We start from the raw sequence: 20,597 nt of genomic DNA, 5'->3' as shown, positions 1-20,597 counted from the left end.
GGGAGGGAAGCTGAATACTGAGGTGTGCTCAACGGCTTAGTTGAGTGGTGTGGGTTGAATCGCCTGCAGCTCAACACCAACAAGGCTGAGGAGTTAGCGGTGAACTATTGGAGGAGAGGAACACCCGTCTCCATCAATGGTGTGGATGTGCAGTTTACCAAGGAATACAAGTACTTTGGAGTTTACCTGGACATTAAACTGGGCTGGTCCAGGAATGATGAGGCACTGTATAAGAAGGGACAGAGCTGTCTACTTTCAACATTGCAGTAAGATGCTGCAGATGCTCTATCAATCAATGGTGGCCATTAAAATCTTCTTCGCTGTCGTATGCTGGGGTTGTAGGGCGCAGGGCGCCAACAAAATCAACAAGCTCATCCGGAAGGCTGGCTCCATCCTGGGGGTGGAGTTGGATTCACAGGAGGATGCTCCTCAAACAGCGGAGCATCTTGGACAATACAGTTCACCCCATCCATGACACACTGGTCAACCTGAGGAGCACTTTCATCTGCAGACTGGTTCCACCAAGATGCCGCACAGAATGCCACAGGAGATCCTTTTCCCCTGTGGCCATCAAACTGTACAACTCCTCCCCTTTCTGTCGTGGGGTAGACTGACCCCCACCCACCCAATCCTGGACCTTCCACTCGTCACTATAATTTCATGTTTCATGTATCTTGTTCAGTTTTATGACTGTTGGCAGACCAATTTCCCTCCTGGGAATAAAGTTGTATATCGAAGCATAGGATAAACTTCAATACACCACTCGTCTTTTCATTGAGATTAGCATGGACGTCAACACTTATTCAAGATATGATAATAGTAACAGCCTCCCCAGCACAAAAATATCCATTTATTCATATTGTTTACTGCCCCATAATCAATCCATGGCAGTACATTACTTGCTGTATAAAACTCTAATTTGATTTTTTTTGTGGCAACTTCTGAAAGTCCACATAAACTGGATTTCCTTTATCTATCCTTCACATAGAAAAGCACTCGGGGCACTAGATAATGTGGAGCATTGCAGGACCCTGAGGAACACTGATGTAGAGGAATCTCTTTTGAATAGGGTGGTAAAAATGGCATACAGCATGCTTGATTTCAATGGTCAGGGCATTGGGTAAATAAAAGTTAGCAGGTCATGTTGCAGGCAAAATTTGTAAGAAGGAAATGCAGATGTTGGTTTAAACCAAAGATGAACACAAAAAGCTGGAGTATCTCAGCGGGGCAGGCAGCATCTCTGGACAGAAGGAACGGGTGACGTTTCGGGTCGAGACCCTTCTTCAGACATGATATTCAGGACGTGTTGCAGCTGCACACAACTTTAGATATGCCACATGTTTTTGGGGGAGGGGGGCACTGGATGTCAAGGGGTAAGCTGAAATATATAAAATGAGAGGCATGGATATGATCGACAGTCAGAGTCTTTATCCCAGAGTGGAAATGTCAAATAGTAGAGGACATAATTGGAGGGATACGAACCGCATTCAGGAAGATGGGATTATCTTAGTTTGGCATCATGGTGGTACAAACATGATGGGCTGAATGGCAGAATTGCCGTTTCGCAATTTAGGATCTCTGCCCGTCAAGTCTACTGGGCTTTTATTGCCCTCAGATACACCTCTGGAGTCTGGTTGGCTGCTGGCCACACATAATCTCTATCAAGGCTGGTCTGTTTCACTTTGCAGTCTACAGATTCCTGAGGAGTGGCACTTCCTTCTTGGGGATGCAAGTGACTATTCTGTTGCTCTTACTAACACAGAATCAAACTGGTACCAGCTATATTTCCTGGATGAATTTCAGTACTGATTTCAGAGATGGATTAAAAAATACGGTTCTTTTTTATGAGCTATCCGCCTTGTTTCCCAGTGACCTGACAAACAGCACACAGAAGTCACATGATTTTAAGGAGTTTTATTCATTTGAATTACAGAGGTACAAAGAAACACGAGCATGTAAAACAAATTATACATAATCATAGTTGAAGCACAATCTTAGTAAAAGATCCCAAATATGTATTATTGGAATTTATAAGGACCCAATAAACCTTTGCATCTGCCTGCACGGCAATGTGCCTACTACATTTTACAATGCACTTGTATGCGTACTGAATGTGTTACCATTGCAAACGTATTTTCTGATAACAGGTAGAAGTAGTGTGAGTTTAAGGAATTAATATCATTAAAATTGCTTCAGTACAAAGTGAGCAAATAAAAGTATTGACATCTAAAAACTAATTTTTCCCCAACACAATTAAAAAAAAAATTATGAATATACAATTATAAACTGAAGGATAACACGGGAATACAGTAAACCTTTGATTCATCAATAAATGTACATTATTGGTAATGAGAGCCATGTAAATCTTAGAACCTTCATGGAACAAAATGCTTCACTAAATCTTTTCCATTGCAATATTATTTCATCTTGTTTGATATATAAGCAACAATGTTTTGTTAAAAACAATTGGCACGTAGTATTTTCTAATAGCAAATGATTTAGCCAATTATCATTTCAACAGCAATTCTTCATATTCAATCCAAAAATCAAATTAACCAAATCCAAGATCAATTATCCAGATATGGATCTAAATATCATTGCCATTTAGTTCTAAAGCTACTTACGATAGAAATTCATCAACATCTAAAATTAATTAATATTAGATATAGCTTCCAATCATTCTCCATTATTATCAAAATCTTTATTTCCTGATTTACCTGTTGACCAACCAATTCTGAATTTAATCTTAAAGTTGGAAGAAACTGCAATTCACAATAAAAACTAGCAATGCAATAGTGCAATTAACAGTCACAGCATAACCTTGACAGCCAACATGAAATAACTACACTTGACTTTTCCCACCTGCAACATAGCAGCATTATAATCCATTGATATTCACCATGAAGCCAAAGACTGGTTGCTCTTCCTGCTAATGACATTTTTTTAAAGGCACTTTCTCCCCGCTCCTTGGAGCTCAATTTAGACTGAAGCTGACCGAGACCTCAAACCAGAGACAATCTACACCGGGCTACCGATCATCTCGCCCCAATAGCAGTCAGATTCCTTCCTCAGGTCCCACAAAATATTTTTTTATGACTGAACAGTGATACTTGCAAAGTGATTTGATAGACAACAGCACCAACCCTCACTCACAGAAACAATATGGTCCTTCAACAACCAATTACTAGTTACAACAACATTAAACTAATTAATAAATCAATATGATCAACATCAGTGTCATAAGATTAGTCATACAGATATGACAAAAAACATATTTTTACCAATAGTGAAAATGTAGCCATTTAGTTTGTGCTGTCATCTGGGGAAGAAAACCAACATGCCCCATACCCTTCCATCACATTTCTCGCCCCAACCCCCTTTTGATTGTTTTTGCTGTTGATGTACACCAAGGGATAATTAACAGAGGCCACTTGATCGTGCAATGCGAAAGGAAACTGAAGCAACCAGAGGAAACCCACATTGTCACTAAATGCACAAATTCTGCACAGACAACACCTGATGTTAAGGTTAAGCTTGGGTCTCTGGAATTGAGGCAACAGCACTAACTGCTACACCACAATGCTGCAAACTAATCCTCAGGAATTTTGGAACATGCACATTTGTTACAAGTTATATTTTGCTAAAAGACAAAGAAAGCCCCTTCACCAGAAATTTGCTTTCACCATATCCGTGAAAATTTTAACAAAACATTGTTAATCATATAGAATATTCAATAGTGTTTCTTCAGATTGCTCTGAGACATGTAACAGCAAAATGTATTAACACGCGCATACAATGTATAAAGCCACATCAGAATCTGCTATGCCAGATTGAGAATATGTTAAATCCAACAACATTCAATAACCATGTTTATCCTACCTCGGTTTAAAGCATCGCTCAATACAAGCGGATAGACAAGTAGCAGTCACCCACATTGTTTTTCTTTATATTTAACCCAGGACAGCTGATTGGTTGTTACTTACAACAACAGGAGAATGGGGAGGGGGGGGGAAATTATATTTAAAATAATTGGTCGTTTTTCTATCACACTGCAGGTCTGAGAATATTATACTGCAATAGACTTTTATGGTGGAGGTTTACCTACAGAAAAGAACAGCATTTAGTTTTGTAAAATATCAGAAAAAAATGGCAATGTATTCAATTCCTTTTGGAATGCTGAAAGCAGGTTACTCTATGGAAAAACAAATTTTGTTTGATGTAGAATAATTAGAAACACAGAGGAACACCTATATTTGTGAACAGGGTTTTCTGCCTTTCCCCAGTGCAAATCTACACAGTCGGTTTTCAAAGCAACAATTTATTAGATTTAAAAATACATGGTAAATATTTAATTATCAGTCAGATTATAAACTAATTTACCTGTAAATAATCAAATCCTGAAGTCTCTTTGTTAACACACATCGCATAAAAAGCTGCTCATTTCATTGCATTTCTGCTTTTACACATCACACTTTCTAATCAAGTCTTATGCAGTGTTGATGTATTGAAGAACATATTGATACATGTGGACTTGTTGCTTTTGAACATATTTTAAAGCATACCTGGTATCCATGATTTTTATGCCAGTCCACTGCTTTTACTAACTACATTCCCTATATTAGCCAGTAGCAGGGTACCTCTGCACCCACAAACTCTCAGTAACATACGAGTAAATATATTAGTTTAAAAAGTTATACATTAGCTATGGAGTATTGTTATGTTGGTTGGTCCATCTCAATTCTGTCTAGATCAGCCCATGAGGACATTACAAGAAACATATTCACCCGCCAGTGAGGCGGCCAAGTATTCTGCAATATGTTTAATTGTGGTAGTTCTTGAATAAAGACAACTTTTACTATTGCCTCAGGTTACTTCATAAAAATTAGTGTCTAACTGCCAACGATCTTTCCACTTAAAGAATTTCAATGTAGTTTTTTGCTGCATGAAATTTGAATGCATTACACCCAGTAAATGATGGAATTTTAAAGTTATATACGTTAAACCAAGCTGGCTGATGTGCTCAATAAAATTAAGCTAACAAAACCAATTCAGATATAGGGTCAGCCCTAAATGACACCTCAATTCTCTAGTTAGGTTAAATTCTCTAAAAGGTTTGACCATTAGATTAATTGTGATACTTTAGTAGGATAACATTCCTGAGTATTTTTTGCAGAGGGTAAAATATATTAAAATATTAAAGTTTATTTTACCGAATGATTAAAATCTTGTTGAATGGCAACTAATCAATTCAGCCATTAACCAGGACAGCCATATTCTTAAATTCAAAAAGTTTGGTTCTTCATATTGCTGCAATGCTCTATGAATCTTACAAATTATCAGATGTCCTTTCATACACTTCAGCTGAATAATAAGCACTGTCTATTTCTGATCTGGAAGACAATACTTAATTATTGATACAAATATTATTGCTTCAAGCAAACTGAATAATTTGGGGATGAATACAGTGAAAATTAGTATACTAGCTCTGTCATTTACTTTAAAGATCATGTAAAAACAAATTGGATTGTGTATTTTATATAACGTTTGATTTAAAAAGGCACAAAGATATGATTTAAGAAGTAGCTTAAATTTGAGCTTCCCAAAAAAAAGGCATGCTTCATAATAGGAAGAAGCTTCAGTCCAAGGGGCCATCAACACATATTACCACAGAAAACAAAGATCATTAATTTTATCCCATCTGCATACAGTGCAGTCTATTAAAACATGTATATAAAGGAAACATGGGTAAATGAGGGAAAGGACTTTGTATCATGTCACGGAGTCCCCCAACTAGTAAAAGAAACACTTGCCAGTAAGGCCAAAGAGAATAATACATCTCTGAACAGTTTGTTTGCTACTCTGTTGGATCAAGTCTGAGTATTCAAAATACAAATGTACACAAAATAGGTAAAGTTGTAAAAAAAACAAGATTTTTGCCTTTGTAGCTCAGACAGGTATAGTTCCGGGCTCATTCAGTGGTTCTGTCTCTCCTTTCACAGTTTTGGGGTCTCTTGGGGTCTCAGCTTGTACCGTTTCATTTTTGCTCATGGGCCATTCCTTTTCTTTCAAACACAGCAGAATATCCACCGCGAAGGCTAAAGTAGCCATGAATCCAAATGCCTAGAAAAGTAAAAACAAACAAAATGGGAATCTCACCTCAAACCTCTTTCTGCCAATCCATAAACTAGGCAATTTGAAATATAATAAGCTACCTGTGGTGAAATGAACAGTGGAAGCAACTTGATCTAATTGTTCAGAGGCTGACTGAGCACCAATCACAGTCTATCCTTGGCCTTTTGGGGTTGCAGGGCCCGACCAAATAAAAAAACCTTGACACAGTCAACTCCGGAAACTGATCCTCTCAGTGAGGCTCATTTATCTCTTTCTTGAATTTAATTTAGCAGATAGTAATTTGGGGAATCAGTCTTTTACAGACTAGATATTCCAACATGCATCACTTCAAGAAACATTTAATTGGCTTTAAACTCCCTTTGGTACAGTAGAAAACACCACAGCCAATTTGCACTTAGCAAATTCTCCTTAATAAAAATGTAATAAGTAACTAATTAGATTTTTTGATGCTGATTAAGGAATAAGTATCGGCAGGGAAACAAAGCATAACATTAACTTTTCAAAATAGTGCTGTGTTTACATCTATTTAAGATGGCAGACAGTGCTATATTTTAATGGCTGCAGTGGTGCCTAGATTTGTGAGCTCAAGAATCTGGAGTGGGTCTTGGACCAACAACCTCCTGGGAGACACATTTGCGAACTGAACTAATGTCACCTTCGCTCAGTCAGCCTGAACCTACCTGATCTCCCGGTTACTAAACACTTTAATTTCCCTTCCCATTCCCACGCTGACCTTTCTGCCCTAGGCCTCCTCCATTGTCAGAGTGAGGCTAATCGCAAATTGGAGTAACAGCATCTCATATTTCGCTTGGGCATTTACAACCCAGTGGTATGAATATTGATTTACCCAACTTCAAGTAACCCTGCACTCCCACTCCCTCCAACCCGCCCCCACCCAAGTCGCATCTGGTTCCCGTTCTCACCTGGCAAACAGCTGATAAATGGCCTGTTTCCTTTATCATCGTTATTATTTTGCATATCTTTCATTCATTTGTTCTATATCTCTCTACATCACTGTCTATATCTCTCATTTCCCTTTCCCCTGACTAGACTGAAGAAGGGTCTCGACCCAAAATATCACCCATTCCTTCTCTCCAGAGATGCTGCCTATCCCACTGAGTTACTCCAGCATTTTTTGTCTAATGTGGAGACTAATCAGTTGAGGACCACCGATTCTCATGGGTTTGTTTCCCAATTGCCATTCAGTGGTGTTCATGACAACACAAGGAGAATTGAAAATAATGGCAAAACTTACAACAGCTGCTTTCTCGACATGAGATCCCTCATTCTTGGCTGCAAATACCAAAGAGGCAATCAGGAAAAATGATGCTATCACAGCAGTGTAACAGAAGTCCTGTGACGTGAAACAGAATGACATCACGTGAATTTCAGGTGTCTTAATCAACTAGTGTTCTATCAAGGGACGGTGAAAAAGCATTAGAATTAGACAAGACTGTAAATCACAGCTTATGCATTATAAACCTCTTCCCTCTCACTACTGTCCTGCTCATCATCAGTTTTATTTGGGCTATTTAAATGAGTCAGCATTATTCCGAGCTGGAGTGAAAGTGATTCACAATCACTCAACTTGGGATTGCACCAATTGAGGCAACCAAGATTGAGTTTATGCATATAATTTATATGCAACTACCCTCTTACTGTAAAACCTTATTGTATTTTCTAAAGAAAATGCCTTAGTGCCCATCATCTCTGTAAATAAATTGTTTGCTGCAAGTCCAATCATACAAATCTTTGGACAATACAATACTGACAATCTCATTACAATATTTGGTAGATTATTACAAATATTATAATAGGTTTTTCTTAACCTCTTCTACATCTAATCCTTCAATGTCCACTTACCTGCTGCTATTTTTTTTAAAGAAAAATCATTAGCTACAGGTTAGTTCTGCTATAATGAGATTGGTATACTCCTGAGAAAGCATGCATTAAATAAAAATCAAATGTTGGTAGAGCAGGCTATAGTTACCTTCAAAACACAGATGTAAACAGGTATTCCTGGTCTTGGCCTTGTTATAACAAATGCAACCTATGCAAATGCATGCAGTGTCCAAAATCCAACCTCATTATAGTCAATTTGCTTTATAGAAATCCATTATAGCAGAACTACCTGCAGTGTAACAATTCTTTCAATTGTGTTTCTTTACAATTATGCTTACTATTGTAAATTGAAGGAACTATGAGTAAAAAACATATATGAACCATTTTATGCTATTCTGTAAAACTTTGAAAGAATATTCAGGTTTAGAAGTTTCCAAAATTTTCCACCCACTTATAACAAACCACTTTTTTGCTAACACATTTTACCTTTTGGTTCCCTAAAAGAGCCATACTTAGCCTCCTCCTCTTCCTTACCAGCATTCAGACTCTCAGCTAAAATCATCAGAAAATACTCAGGTAGTTTTCACATGCATATCAACACAATTACACCTCCATCATCCATACCAAGCCAGAACTGCACAGTTTCCACATTATCAGACTATATATTTAATATCCTGTAATGAAGGAAGAGAAATTCCCTTCAACTAAAGTCAGAATGACCACAGTTTCTGCCTGCTGTGCTGCCAAGAATCTCATTCCTCTCCCTCATCTCCAACTTTGTTCTTCTGGACAGAACAGTTAGTTTATATGTGTTCTCTTCATATGTAGCACATCAAAGTTAAGTTTTGGAACAGCAACAAGGTTTTTGCAGAGTGGTGGGTGCCTGAAACTCGCTCCCAGGGGTGGTGGCGGAGGAAGATACAATAGTGGCATTTAAGAGACTTTTGGATAAGTACATGGATATGCAGGCAATGGAGAGATATGGATATGTGCAGGCAGAAGAGATTAGTTTAGCTTGGCATCATGTTCGGCGGGGAAATTGTGGTCCGAAGGGCCTATTCCTGTGCTGTACTTTTCTATGTTCCAGGATTTATGGAGTTGAGGTGCCCTCCAGTTCCTTCTGGCTCATTAGGAAATTACAGCATCAAATAATCCCAAACAATTCAAGTCTAGCTCCTGAGTATCTCACACAGTACTTGAGTAACTCAATAGGTCAGGTAGCAGATGAGGAGGGAATGGAAGGAGGATATTTCAGATCAGAACCCTTCTTTAGAGACTTCTTGAGTCAGATGAATCAGGTACTCTAAAACAACAAGCAGGGTACCTTATTTTATACTTGGATTTTCAGAAGGCCTTTATTACAGTGCAGCACATGAGGCTGCTAAACAAGATTAGTGCCCATGGTATTAGAGGGGAGATACTAGCATGGACATGATAGACTGCATGTCTGAAGGCAAAGAGTGGAAATAAAGGGGGCTTTTTCTGGTTGGCTGCTGGACGTCACTGGTGTTCCGCAGGGGTCTGTACTGTGTCCACAACTCTTCATGTTGTACATCAATGATTTGGATGATGGAATCCATGGCTTTGCAGCCAAGTTTGCAGATGATACGAAGATAGGTGGAGGGGCAGGTAGTGTAGAGAAAGCAAGAAATGTGCAGAAAGACATAGTCAGGTTGGGAGAGCGGGCAAAGAAGTGGCAGGTGAAATACAGCAAAGCAAAGTTTGCGGAAAGGTAACTTGCAGGTTGAATAAGGAAGGCAAATGCAATGTTGGCATTCATTTTGAGAGGACTAGAATATAAAAGCAGGGATGTAATGCTGAGGCTTTATAAGGCACTCGTCAGATCACATTTGGTATTGTGAGCAGTTTTGAACCTCTAATCCTAGGAGGGATGTGCTGGCGTTGGAGAGGGTCCAGAGGAAGTTTACAAGAATGATGTGTAGGGTGGAACTGCAAATGCTGATTTACACTGAAGACAGACACAGAAAACTGGAGCAACTCAGCGGGTCAGGCAGCACCTCTGGAGAAAAGGAATAGGTGATGTTTCGGGCCGAGAGCCTTCTTCACTGAGAGTCATGGGAAAGGGGAACTTGTAATATATAGACGGTACTTAGGAGAAATGAATGGAAGATATGCAAAAAGCAATGATAATCAAGTAAATGTGCAGTCCACAATGGTCCACTGTTGGCCGAGGGATAGGTGATAACGGTTTATACAGAGAGTGGAACTCAACGGGATGACAGTAAAACTTGCACAACAACTAGGGTTTGGGAGAGGTGGATGGGGAGGGGATGCAAGGATTACTCATAGAGGGGATGCAAGGATTACTTAAAGCTAGAGAAATCAATATTCATTCTGCTGGGTTGTAAGCTGCTCAAGAGAAATATAAGGTGCTGTTCATAGAAACATAGAAACATAGAAATTAGGTGCAGGAGTAGGCCATTCGGCCCTTCGAGCCTGCACCGCCTTTCAATATGATCATGGCTGATCAACCAACTCAGTATCCCGTACCTGCCTTCTCTCCATACCCTCTGATCCCCTTAGCCACAAGGGCCACATCTAATATTCCAATTCCTCCCATTTATGTTTGACCTCGCTGACAATGGAGGAGGCCCAGGACAGAAAGGTCAGTATGGGAATGGGAGTTAAAATGGGAGTTTGGAAACTGGCAGATCACGTAGACTGAGGAAAGGTGTTCAGCGAAACGATTGCTGAGTCCGCGCTTCACCTCGCCGATATATAGGAGTCCACATCTGGAACAGCAGATACAGAAGATGAGGTTGGAGGAGGTGGTGAACCTCTGTCTCACCTGAAAGGAGTGTCGGGGCATCTGGGCAGAGTCGAGAGTGGAGGTATCGGGACAGGTGTTGCATCTTCTGCGTTTGCAGGGGAAGGTACCTGGGGAGGGTGTGGCTTGGTGGGAAGAGATGAGTTAACCAGGGAGTTGCGATGGGAATAGTCTCTGCGGAAAACAGAAAGGGGTGGGGATGGGAAGATGTGGCTAGTTGTGGGATCCCGTTGGAGGTAGTAAAAATGTTGGAGGATTATATGCTTCCCCGCTGATGGGGAAGAATGATCCTGGGGATCATTGGGTTAATGTATGATGAGTGTTTGATGGCTCTCGGACTGTACTCATTGGAGTTTAGAAAGATATGCGAAGATCACATTGAACCGTACCAAATAATGAAAGGCCTGGATAGAATGGATGTGGCGAGGATGTTTCCACTAGTGGGAGAGCCTAGAACCAGCGGGCACAGCCTCAGAATAAAAGGATGTACCTTAGAAAGGTGATGAGGAGGAATTTCTTTAGCCAGAGGGTGGTGAATCTGTGGAATTCATTGCACTGAAGGCTGTGAAGGACAAGTCTTTGGGTATTTTTAAAGCAGAGATTGATACGTTCTTGGTTAATAAATGTGTCAAAGGTTACTGGGAGAAGGCAGGAGAATTGGATTGAGAGGGAAAGATAGATCAGCCATGATTGAATGGCAGAGTAGACGTGATGGGCTGAATGGCCTAATTCTGTTCCAATGACTAACGAACATCTATAATTCAAGAAACCCAATATTTTAAGAGGCTATCCAAGAAATAGCTCAATGCAACTATCAGTTTGTCAGCTTGCATGGTCCTATTGGCCATGGTTGGTTTAACTAAATATTCAAATTAGAAACCACCTTTAGAAGCAGACAATTTAATAATTTCCCATTTTAAAAATAGCTATTTTCACATCAAGTTATGCTAAAAAGCTTAACCAATTATTTCACGTTTTTCCTTATTAAGTAGTGTTTAATCATCAGTTAAACATCTTTATGTTGTTCATCAGATTCTCCTACTTATTCTCATAACTTAATTTTTTCAAATATTATATTAATTCAACATGCAGTTTTGGGAACCATATCACATCCAATATTCCACCTTTAAAAAAAAAGCATCTATTCGCCTTTCATTCTTTTGGTAAGTAGAAAAAACATTAAACTAATTGACTAAAGGAAATGTTTTCTTTCATTTTCCTTTCTTCAAAATAAATAAGATTTCTGGAGGCTTGCTTCTGAAATAATATGGGAGAAAACGCTACACGATGATCAATGTTCAGAGCAATCCATCATGAAATGACTAACCATTCAGAACCACTCAGTTTAATAAGCTCAATAAGCATTATAACCAGGTGAGAGAGGGGACAGGTGGGGGAGGGAAAGACATGGAATTCAATGGAAGCATTTTGCACCTTTAAACCTTCAAAGTGAAAAATCCTCAAAATGTTGTGATGCTGTCCTGCAGACCATAGCTACCATTACATTATAGTGTGACTTCTGACCCCCGCCCCCAAACACCATCCATTCCTTCTCTCCAGAGATACTGCCTTTCCCGCTGAGTTACTCCAGCACTGTGTGCCTATCTTCAGTGTAAACCAGCACCTGCAGTTCCGTCCTATACATTAAAATCAATATAAAATGATCGAAAAGGAAATTGAATGGCCACACTATGAATTTATACTAAGCAGGAGAAAAAGAAATAAGGTAATTTAAAAAATGGTAGGATCTGAATTGATTTAAAAAAAAATTGTGATTATTTCATTGTATTCAGTATGAAACTGAACTTTGCCAATTACTAGAGAATGAAGGGTCATGACCATGAGATAGTTCTGATTTACAAAAATAAATGAATTTTAAAATACAAAAATGTTGTTGAAGGTGATAGTTCAAATAAATTAGTTACTGCCATTGCAAGTGGTAGTATACAATAGAAACATAGAAAAATAGGTGGAGTAGGCCATTAGATAGCACCATGGCTGATCATCTAAAGTCAGTATCCCATTCCTGCTTTTTCCCCATATTTCTTGATTCCTTTAGTCCCAAGAGCTAAATCTAACTTTCTCTTGAAAACGCCCAGTGTATTGGCCTCCACTACCTTCTGTGGCAGAGAATTCCACAGATTCACAACTCTCTGGGTAAAAAAGTTTTTCCTCATCTCAGTCCTAAATGACCTACCCCTTATTCTTAAACGGTGATCCATGGTTCTGGACTCCCCCAACACGGCAAACATTTTTCCTGCATCTAGCCTGTCCAATCCCATAAGAATTTTATATGTTTCTATAAGATACCCTCTCATCCTTCTAAATTCCAGTGAATACAAGTCCAGTCAACCCACTCTTTCCTCATATGTCAGTCTCGACATCCCGGGAATTAACCTGGTGAACCTACGCTGCACTCCCTCAATAGCACGAGTATCCTTCCTCAAATTAGGAGACCAAAACTGCACACAATACTCCAGGTGCGGTCTCACCAGGGCCCTGTCCTTGTAGGTACAGTCGGTCCTTGCTCCTAAACTCAAATCATCTCCAATGAAGGCCAACATGCCACTAGCTTTCTTCACTGCCTGCTGTACCTGCATGCTTACTTTCAGTGACTGATGTATAAGCACATTCTGGTCTCGTTGCACCTCCCCTCAGAATCACTCAGAAAGAGGAAAAAGGCATTATGACAGTGGGAGGATAAAGATACGAAACACACGCCCCCAGGAATTAATCATTTCAAAAATAGACCAGTTCAAAGCATAGTTCCTCTTTATTTTTGCCTGCAAGCAACCCACATGCTCAAATGAACAGGTGCACTTCCTGCTACAGCTTCCTGAGAACCAAAACCTTTATCAAAAACCACAAGTTTCTGCCCTTAAGTTATGCACATCCCCTGTTAGTATGGTAATTGGCAGTAAAGCCAATGTGATATCTCTTGGTTCATGTTTCCTTCCTCTCCGCCACTCAGTTCTATCATTCCTTCGGCCCCTCCGCCGCCACCCTATGTCCAGTTTCATCTAGCTATCTTTCCACTGCACTCCCAGTCCTAATGCATGGTCTCGACTTGAAACGTTGACCATTCCTTTGTCTCCACAGATGCTGCTTGACCAACTGAGTTCCTCCAGTTTCTTTTTTTTTTTAAACTCCAGATTCCAGCTTCAACAGCATCTTATGCCTTTACAAAGCCCAAAGTATTCAGCTACTGGACAGGCAAAAGAAAATGGCATAACATCTTAATCTTGATCGGTTGGGCAGGTGGGCTGAGGAATGGTTAATGGAATTTAATACAGAGAAATGCGAGCTGTGGAGTTTTGGGAAGTCTAACATGTACAGGACCTACACAGTGAACAGTAGGGCTCTGGGGAGAGTTGTAGAACAGAGGGATCTAGGAGTATTGGTACATAGTTCATTGAAAGTGACATCTCAGGTAGATAGGGTGGTCAAAAAGGGTTTTTGCACATTGACCTTCATCGGTATAGAGGTTGGGAGGTCATGTGCAATTGCATAAGACGTTGGTGAAGCCGCATTTAGAGTATCGTGTTCACCATGTTATAGGAAAGATGTTGTCAAGCTGGAAAAGGTGCAGAGAAGATTTATGAGGATGTTGCTAGGACTCGAGGCTCTGAGCTATCGGGAAAGGTTGAGCAGGCTAGGACTCTATTCATTGGAGCACAGGAGGATGAGGGGTGATCTTATAGAGGTGTGCAAAATCATGAGAGGAATAAATCAGATTTAATGGGAACCTGAGGGGTAACTTTTTCACACAAAGGGTGGTGGGTGTATGGAACGAGCTGCCGGAGGACGTGGTTGAGACAAGTACTATCACACCATTTAAGAAACATTTAGACAGGTTCATGGATAAGGCAGGTTTAAAGGGATATGGGCCAAACTATGGGCAGGTGGGACACGTGTAGATGGGACACGTTGGCTGGTGTTAGCAAGTTGAGCCGAAGGGCCTGGTTCTATGCTGTAAGATTCTATGACTTTGCCTACCTCTGCATGACCTCTACTGCACTCTAGGAAAAGAATACAATCCACAATCTCACCTCTCATATTTATACCAATTAACTTTAAATCTATGCCCCATTGCTCTGACTCTCCTGCTATAGAAAAGAGGTTTTCCCCATTTGGAACTTATCTAGGGCATTATATAAATCAATTATGTTTCCTGTCAACTTCTTCTTTGCTGCACTCATTGACGATCTCTCTCCTTGGGAAAAACTCAATGATTAGTCAAACATGATTTATCTGAACAAATCAATCCTTAATGTATTAATCTGTGTCTTTTTAAAGGATGGTTTACACTTGGTTCATTACCAATACCTGCAATACACCACTGATTGGAAGCTTATAATCCTAAAAACCCCTGAACCATCATCTTGGGCCTCCTATTGCCAATGTAATTATGAAACTGTCCTGGATTCTATGGGCTCTTAGCTCTTGAGCCAGTAAGTATTTGGAAAATTAACTTTTCTCCTTAATAATACTAATAGCATTGGAGAAGGATGAGTTATTGAAGACAACAGTTTACGAGATGTGTAAAAGATGGAGGAAGAGAACAAATGTATGGTAGTCAAATTTGTGGATGTTAAAAATAGGTGGAAAGGCGAATGCAAGTAATATATAATGTTTTTAAATAAGATATTGCAATAAATCAGCAAATGGACCATGGTCAGGAAAAATGTGAAGTTGCTCATTTTGAGAACAACAAGAGAAAAATATTGTTTAATTGGAGAAAACCTGCAGCACAATGAGAATTAGGAAATATTTGTGCATAAAACGTAGAAAGCTGGCATAGAAGTGGAGGAGGTAATAGGGAGGACTAACAAAAGGCTGGCTCTTATTTCATTGGGAATGGAGTATAAAATTGGGGAAGACTTACTACAGCACAAGAACACCCCAAACCCCTTGTACTCCACTTAAATGCACTGCTTCTCCATTTAGACAATAGTCTGCATTTGATTAATCGTACCAAAGTGTATGACCTCACACTTTCTTACCTCAAACTGCATGGGCTCAGTCTCAACCAAACACTCAACTGTCCACATCCTGTTGCAGAGTCCACATGGGCTCATTGCATTCTGCCCTCCCATCTATTTTCATGACATCGGCAAACCTTATACCACACACACCGTCACGTTCTCCAAATTTAATAATGTAGTATACAAATAATTGAGGTCAAAGAGACTGGATAGGCTGGGACTGCTTGCCCTGCATTGAAGGAGACTGAAGGGCATCCATATGGAGGTTTATAAAACCTGAGGTGTGAAGATAAAGTAGATAGTTGATCTTTTTCCCCAGGGTAGGGGAGTCTAAAACTGAAGGGCATAGCTTGAAAGTGAGAGGGAGAAGACTTAAAGGGGACTCGAGGGGGCAGGTTTTTACAACATAGAGGATGGTAGGTGCATGAAACATGCTGCCAGAGGTGGTGGTAGAAGCCAGTGCAATTATTAAGTTTTAAAAAGCATTTAGGAAGATACATGGATAGGAAAGGGTTAGAGGGCTAGGGCCAAGTGTAGCCAAATGAGACCAGCATTTTGTAGGCATGGACATGTTGGAATAATGATCCTATTTCTGTGTGGTATAACTATGACCAATTGTGCTGTGAATAATTATGAATTTCCGATGTAGGAAATATATTATTTCATTGGTGGTGGTTCAGAGAAGGTTCATGAGGACGATCCATGGGGTATTTTCCTAAAGTACTCCATTACTGACACTTCAGTCACTTGTTCTACCTCATTTCCTTAGAAGAGGTCCAGAGCTGCAACCCACACTTGTCAGGATTTCTAGAAATTTGTTAACTTTCCCTATTATCTGCTCCACTTCTGGCAATTTGTTTTTTTTTTTAAACAAGACGTTAGAACATTGAACTGTGCCTAAACATTCAAAGAGCAAACTATAAAGAATGCAGAAGAATGCTTTCAATCTGTAAATTCTGCTCATCTTCAAGAGGAGACATGGTGAAGCCAATCTTGACAATTTTCAACAAATTTTATTCTTGGGATTTGGGCCAGTAATTAATGTACTCAAGGGGGCTTATGATTGATGATTTAGCAGTTTACCCTACTTCAGAGGAACTCTGACACCTCTACCACTGCACAAATGTAGCTGAACCAGATAGAATGGTTACCGGACAGCAAGGCGAGCTTGTGCACATGTTGAGATGTGTACAATACATGATATTGTAGATCCTCCAGTGGGCACACGTCAGCAAATGAGTTTATGGCAAATCTTCACAAAGAAACAAATATCCAATGATGCTGGCTATTTTTCTTGACCAACGTCTTATTCCAACAGTAATGAGTGATTTTTTTTATTTTTATGAAGGTGCTATATTCAATATCAGATAGACTGCCAGGCATCAACTGTATGGCACCTGACATGACAAAGATATAACAAAATTGGTAGAGCTGCCCACAATGAGCAAAGCAGCACGCTATTCTAGAAACATGCTGTTCAGCCAACATCCTATACACAAAACTAGCATCTTGAGTTTATTTGATCCAATGAGAATTCAGACCCAAAGGTGAGAGCAGAGAAGCATGACTTTAGTGGGTCTTGGGAGCTTTGGTGACTCTGGGTTGCACTGAAGGGGCTGTCCCACTGCGGCGACCTAATCTGCGAGTTAAGAAGAGTGTCTTCGACCTTCAAGCTCGAGGGCACTCGCCTGGAAAACCTCGAGCTGGATCGACCATCCATGTTGAAACTGCGAGCTGGATCGACCGACCACACACACACACAAACACATCACAAAGGCGGGGGCCAGGGAAAGTGGGGGAGCGCTGTCTGAAATTCACACCCGCGATGAAGAGGCTGCACAGTAACGGTAAGTCCTTTAGAGAGCGCGGGGGGGAGGGGGGGGGGGAAGAAGGGGAGACACTTTTAAGAAGTTTAATAAAGTTTAGCGGGCATTTTGCCTACTTGGTTTTACTTGGTCCTGAAACGCCAATGAGCCAATTAAAATGCCTGGTCAGCGAAGGAGATTGCTTACGGCTGCCCTCGACTGCCTGTAACTAAATATCGACTGCCTGTAACTAAATAGCGACCCCACTCCACTGCACTACGAGCTAAAAAGAACCAAATTTTACTCACGGAAAATTTTTCAACATGCTGAAAAATTTTCCACGACCTAGCTGAGGCCACAATTATTCAGGAACTTCCCTCGAACATGAAGGAGAGTTCCAGTGACCTCATAGGACCTCGTGTCGACCATGCTGCGAGTTTGAGTCGAGGGCAAACTCTTCTGAACTTGCAGATTAGGTCACCGCAGTGGGACAGCCCCTTAAGTCTTATAGCATATATAACGTTGTGGCGTCAGCTGATACACAGACCACTTGTGGTCGAACCCTCGTTAGTAGCTACGAGGGCTGGCACGTGACGTCACGACCTAGGGGGAGTGTCCTGCTACTTAAGCTTATCTCACCTTGAGACCGAGGGAGTCAACAGGTAGCTGAGCCCGAGAGAACAACCTCGCTCAGCTACAGCAGCAATGACAATTACGTTAGCGGACTAACTTAACATGTAACACCTGAATAAAACTACTGTTTGAACCTGCCTGATGTCTGGCCTTATTCACCACGTTTGGTGCCGCTACAATGTGGTCAATGAAACCTTTGGCTTCTGACAGATTAGTACTATTCTCCCTCAGATGTATTATATTCCTCCATGGTGAACAACAAATATGTGAAATATTAAGTACAGCAAGGGAGGAGTATGTAATATAGTTGAGAAAATTAAATAGCTATTATACAGAATAGCTTGATGGCACCACTATTGACCAAAGCCTAAAGAAAACTGTTGTCAGATTCGGCCCACAAGTAAGTGGTCCAAGACTGGGGAAAAAAGACTGTAGCTTACTGGTGAAAAAGACAGATCATCTTTCAACATTTTCATGACATTTGAAAAAGTAGGCTGATGCAGCAATAAATATCTTGGATTTGTTCTGCTCCTAATCAATACGATTAAGAAATATTCTTCACCATCTCTAATTGAATAAATGTAGATGCATTGAAACATTTGTGGACAGTGGCTAATATTAGTTTCCACTAGTGGGAGAGCCTAGGACTAGAGGTCATTGCCTCAGTATTAAAGGACTAGGAAAGAGATGAGGAGAAATGTCTTTATTCAGAGAGTGGTGAATCTGTGGAATTCTCTGCCACAGAAGGCTGTGGAGGCCGTCAGTGGATATTTTTAAGGTTGAGATAGATTCTTGATTAGTACAGGTGTCAGAGGTTATGGGGAAAAGGCAGGAGAATGAGGTTAGGAGGGAGAAATACAGTGCATTCAGAAAGTATTCAGACCACTTCACTTTTTCTACATTTACGTTACGTCACAGCCTTATTTTAAAATGGATTAAATTCTTTTTTTTTTATCATCAATCTACACACAATACACCAGAATGAAGCGAAAACAGGTGTTTAGAAATTTTGCAAAGGAATTAAAGAAATAACTGAAATATCACATTTACATAAGTATTCAGACCCTTTGCTATGACACTCAAAATTGTCCGTAGACCTCTGAGGATTGTGTCGAGACACAGATCTGGGGAAGGGTATAAAACAATTTCTGCAGCATTGCATTCTTAAATGGAAGAACTTTGGAACCACCAGGACTCTTCATAGAGCTGGCCGCCCGGCCAAACTGAGCAATCGGGGGAGAAGAGACTTGGTCAGGGAGGTGACCAAGAACCCGATGGTCACTCTGACACAGCTCCAGAGTTCCTCTGTGGAGATGGGAGTACCTTCCAGAAGGACAACCATATCTGCAGCACTCCACCAATCAGGCCTTTATGGTAGAGTGGCCAGACAGAAGCCACTCCTCAGTAAAAGGCACATGACAGCCCGCTTGGAGTTTGCCAAAAGGCACCTAAAGGGCTTTCAGACCACGAGAAACAAGATTCTCTGGTCTGATGAAACCAAGATTGAACTCTTTGGCCTGATGCCAAGCGTCACATCTGGAGGAAACCAGACACCGCTCATCACCTGGCCAATACCATACCTATGGTGAAGCATGGTGGTGGCAGCATCATGCTGTGGGGATGTTTTCAGGGCAGGAACTAAGAGACTAGTCAGGATCGAGGGAAAGATGAACAGAGCAAAGTACAGAGAGATCCTTGATGAAAACCTGCTCCAGAGCGTTCAGGACCTCAGACTGGGGTGGAGGATCACTTTCCAACAGAACAACAACCCTAAGCGCACAGCCAAGACAACGCAGGATTGGTTTGTGACAAGTCTGCGAATGTCCTTGAGTGACCCAGCCAGAGCCCAGACTTGAATTCAATTGAACATCTCTGGAGGGACCTGAAAATAGCTGTGCATCGACGCTCCCCATCCAACCTGACAGAGCTTGAGAGCATCTGCAGAGAAGAATTAGAGAAATTACCCAAATACAGGTGTGCCAAGTTTGTAGCATCATACCCAAGAAGACCTGAGGCTGTAATCACTGCCAGAGATGCCTCAACAAAGTACTGAGTAAAGGGTCTGAATACTTATGTAAATGTGATATTTCAGTTATTTATTTTTGTTACTTTGCAAAAATTTCTAAACACCTTTTTTCGATTTTTTATTATGGGGTATAGTGTGTAGATTGATTAAAAAAATATTTTAATTCATTTTAGAATAAGGCAGTAACGTAATGTGGAAAAAGTGAAGGTGTCTGAATACTTTCTGAATGCACTGTAGCTCAGTCGTGATCGAATGGCGGAGTAGACTTGATGGGCCGATGGCCTAATTCTACTCCTATTCCTTATAACCTTATGATTAATGCCACTCTTGGGATGTTACTGGGGCCCGTCCCCTTATATATCCCATGCACTCAATTGCTTCTTGAA

The 20,597-nt window shown here is 40.5% G+C and overlaps 1 protein-coding gene across 4 annotated transcripts in view; it reads right to left on the bottom strand.

Annotated features, from left to right (window-relative positions):
- Positions 1 to 1,899: 1,899 nt before the first annotated feature.
- The window catches only part of cmtm6 (CKLF like MARVEL transmembrane domain containing 6), a 65,551-nt gene continuing 46,853 nt past the window's right edge, over positions 1,900 to 20,597 (bottom strand). For all 4 annotated transcript variants that reach the window (XM_033012345.1, XM_033012347.1, XM_033012336.1 and 1 more), the window contains exons 4-5: positions 7,388 to 7,486; positions 1,900 to 6,120 (exon numbers count right to left, since the gene is read on the bottom strand). In XM_033012345.1, the coding sequence (XP_032868236.1) occupies positions 5,947 to 6,120; positions 7,388 to 7,486 (273 nt within the window). In that variant the 3' untranslated portion in view covers positions 1,900 to 5,946. The remainder of the gene's footprint in view (positions 6,121 to 7,387; positions 7,487 to 20,597) is intronic.

The sequence above is a fragment of the Amblyraja radiata genome, chromosome 2 (genome assembly GCF_010909765.2).
Source record: "Amblyraja radiata isolate CabotCenter1 chromosome 2, sAmbRad1.1.pri, whole genome shotgun sequence".
Classification (NCBI taxonomy): Eukaryota; Metazoa; Chordata; class Chondrichthyes; order Rajiformes; family Rajidae; genus Amblyraja; species Amblyraja radiata.
This window is presented reverse-complemented; position numbering and strand designations above follow the sequence as displayed.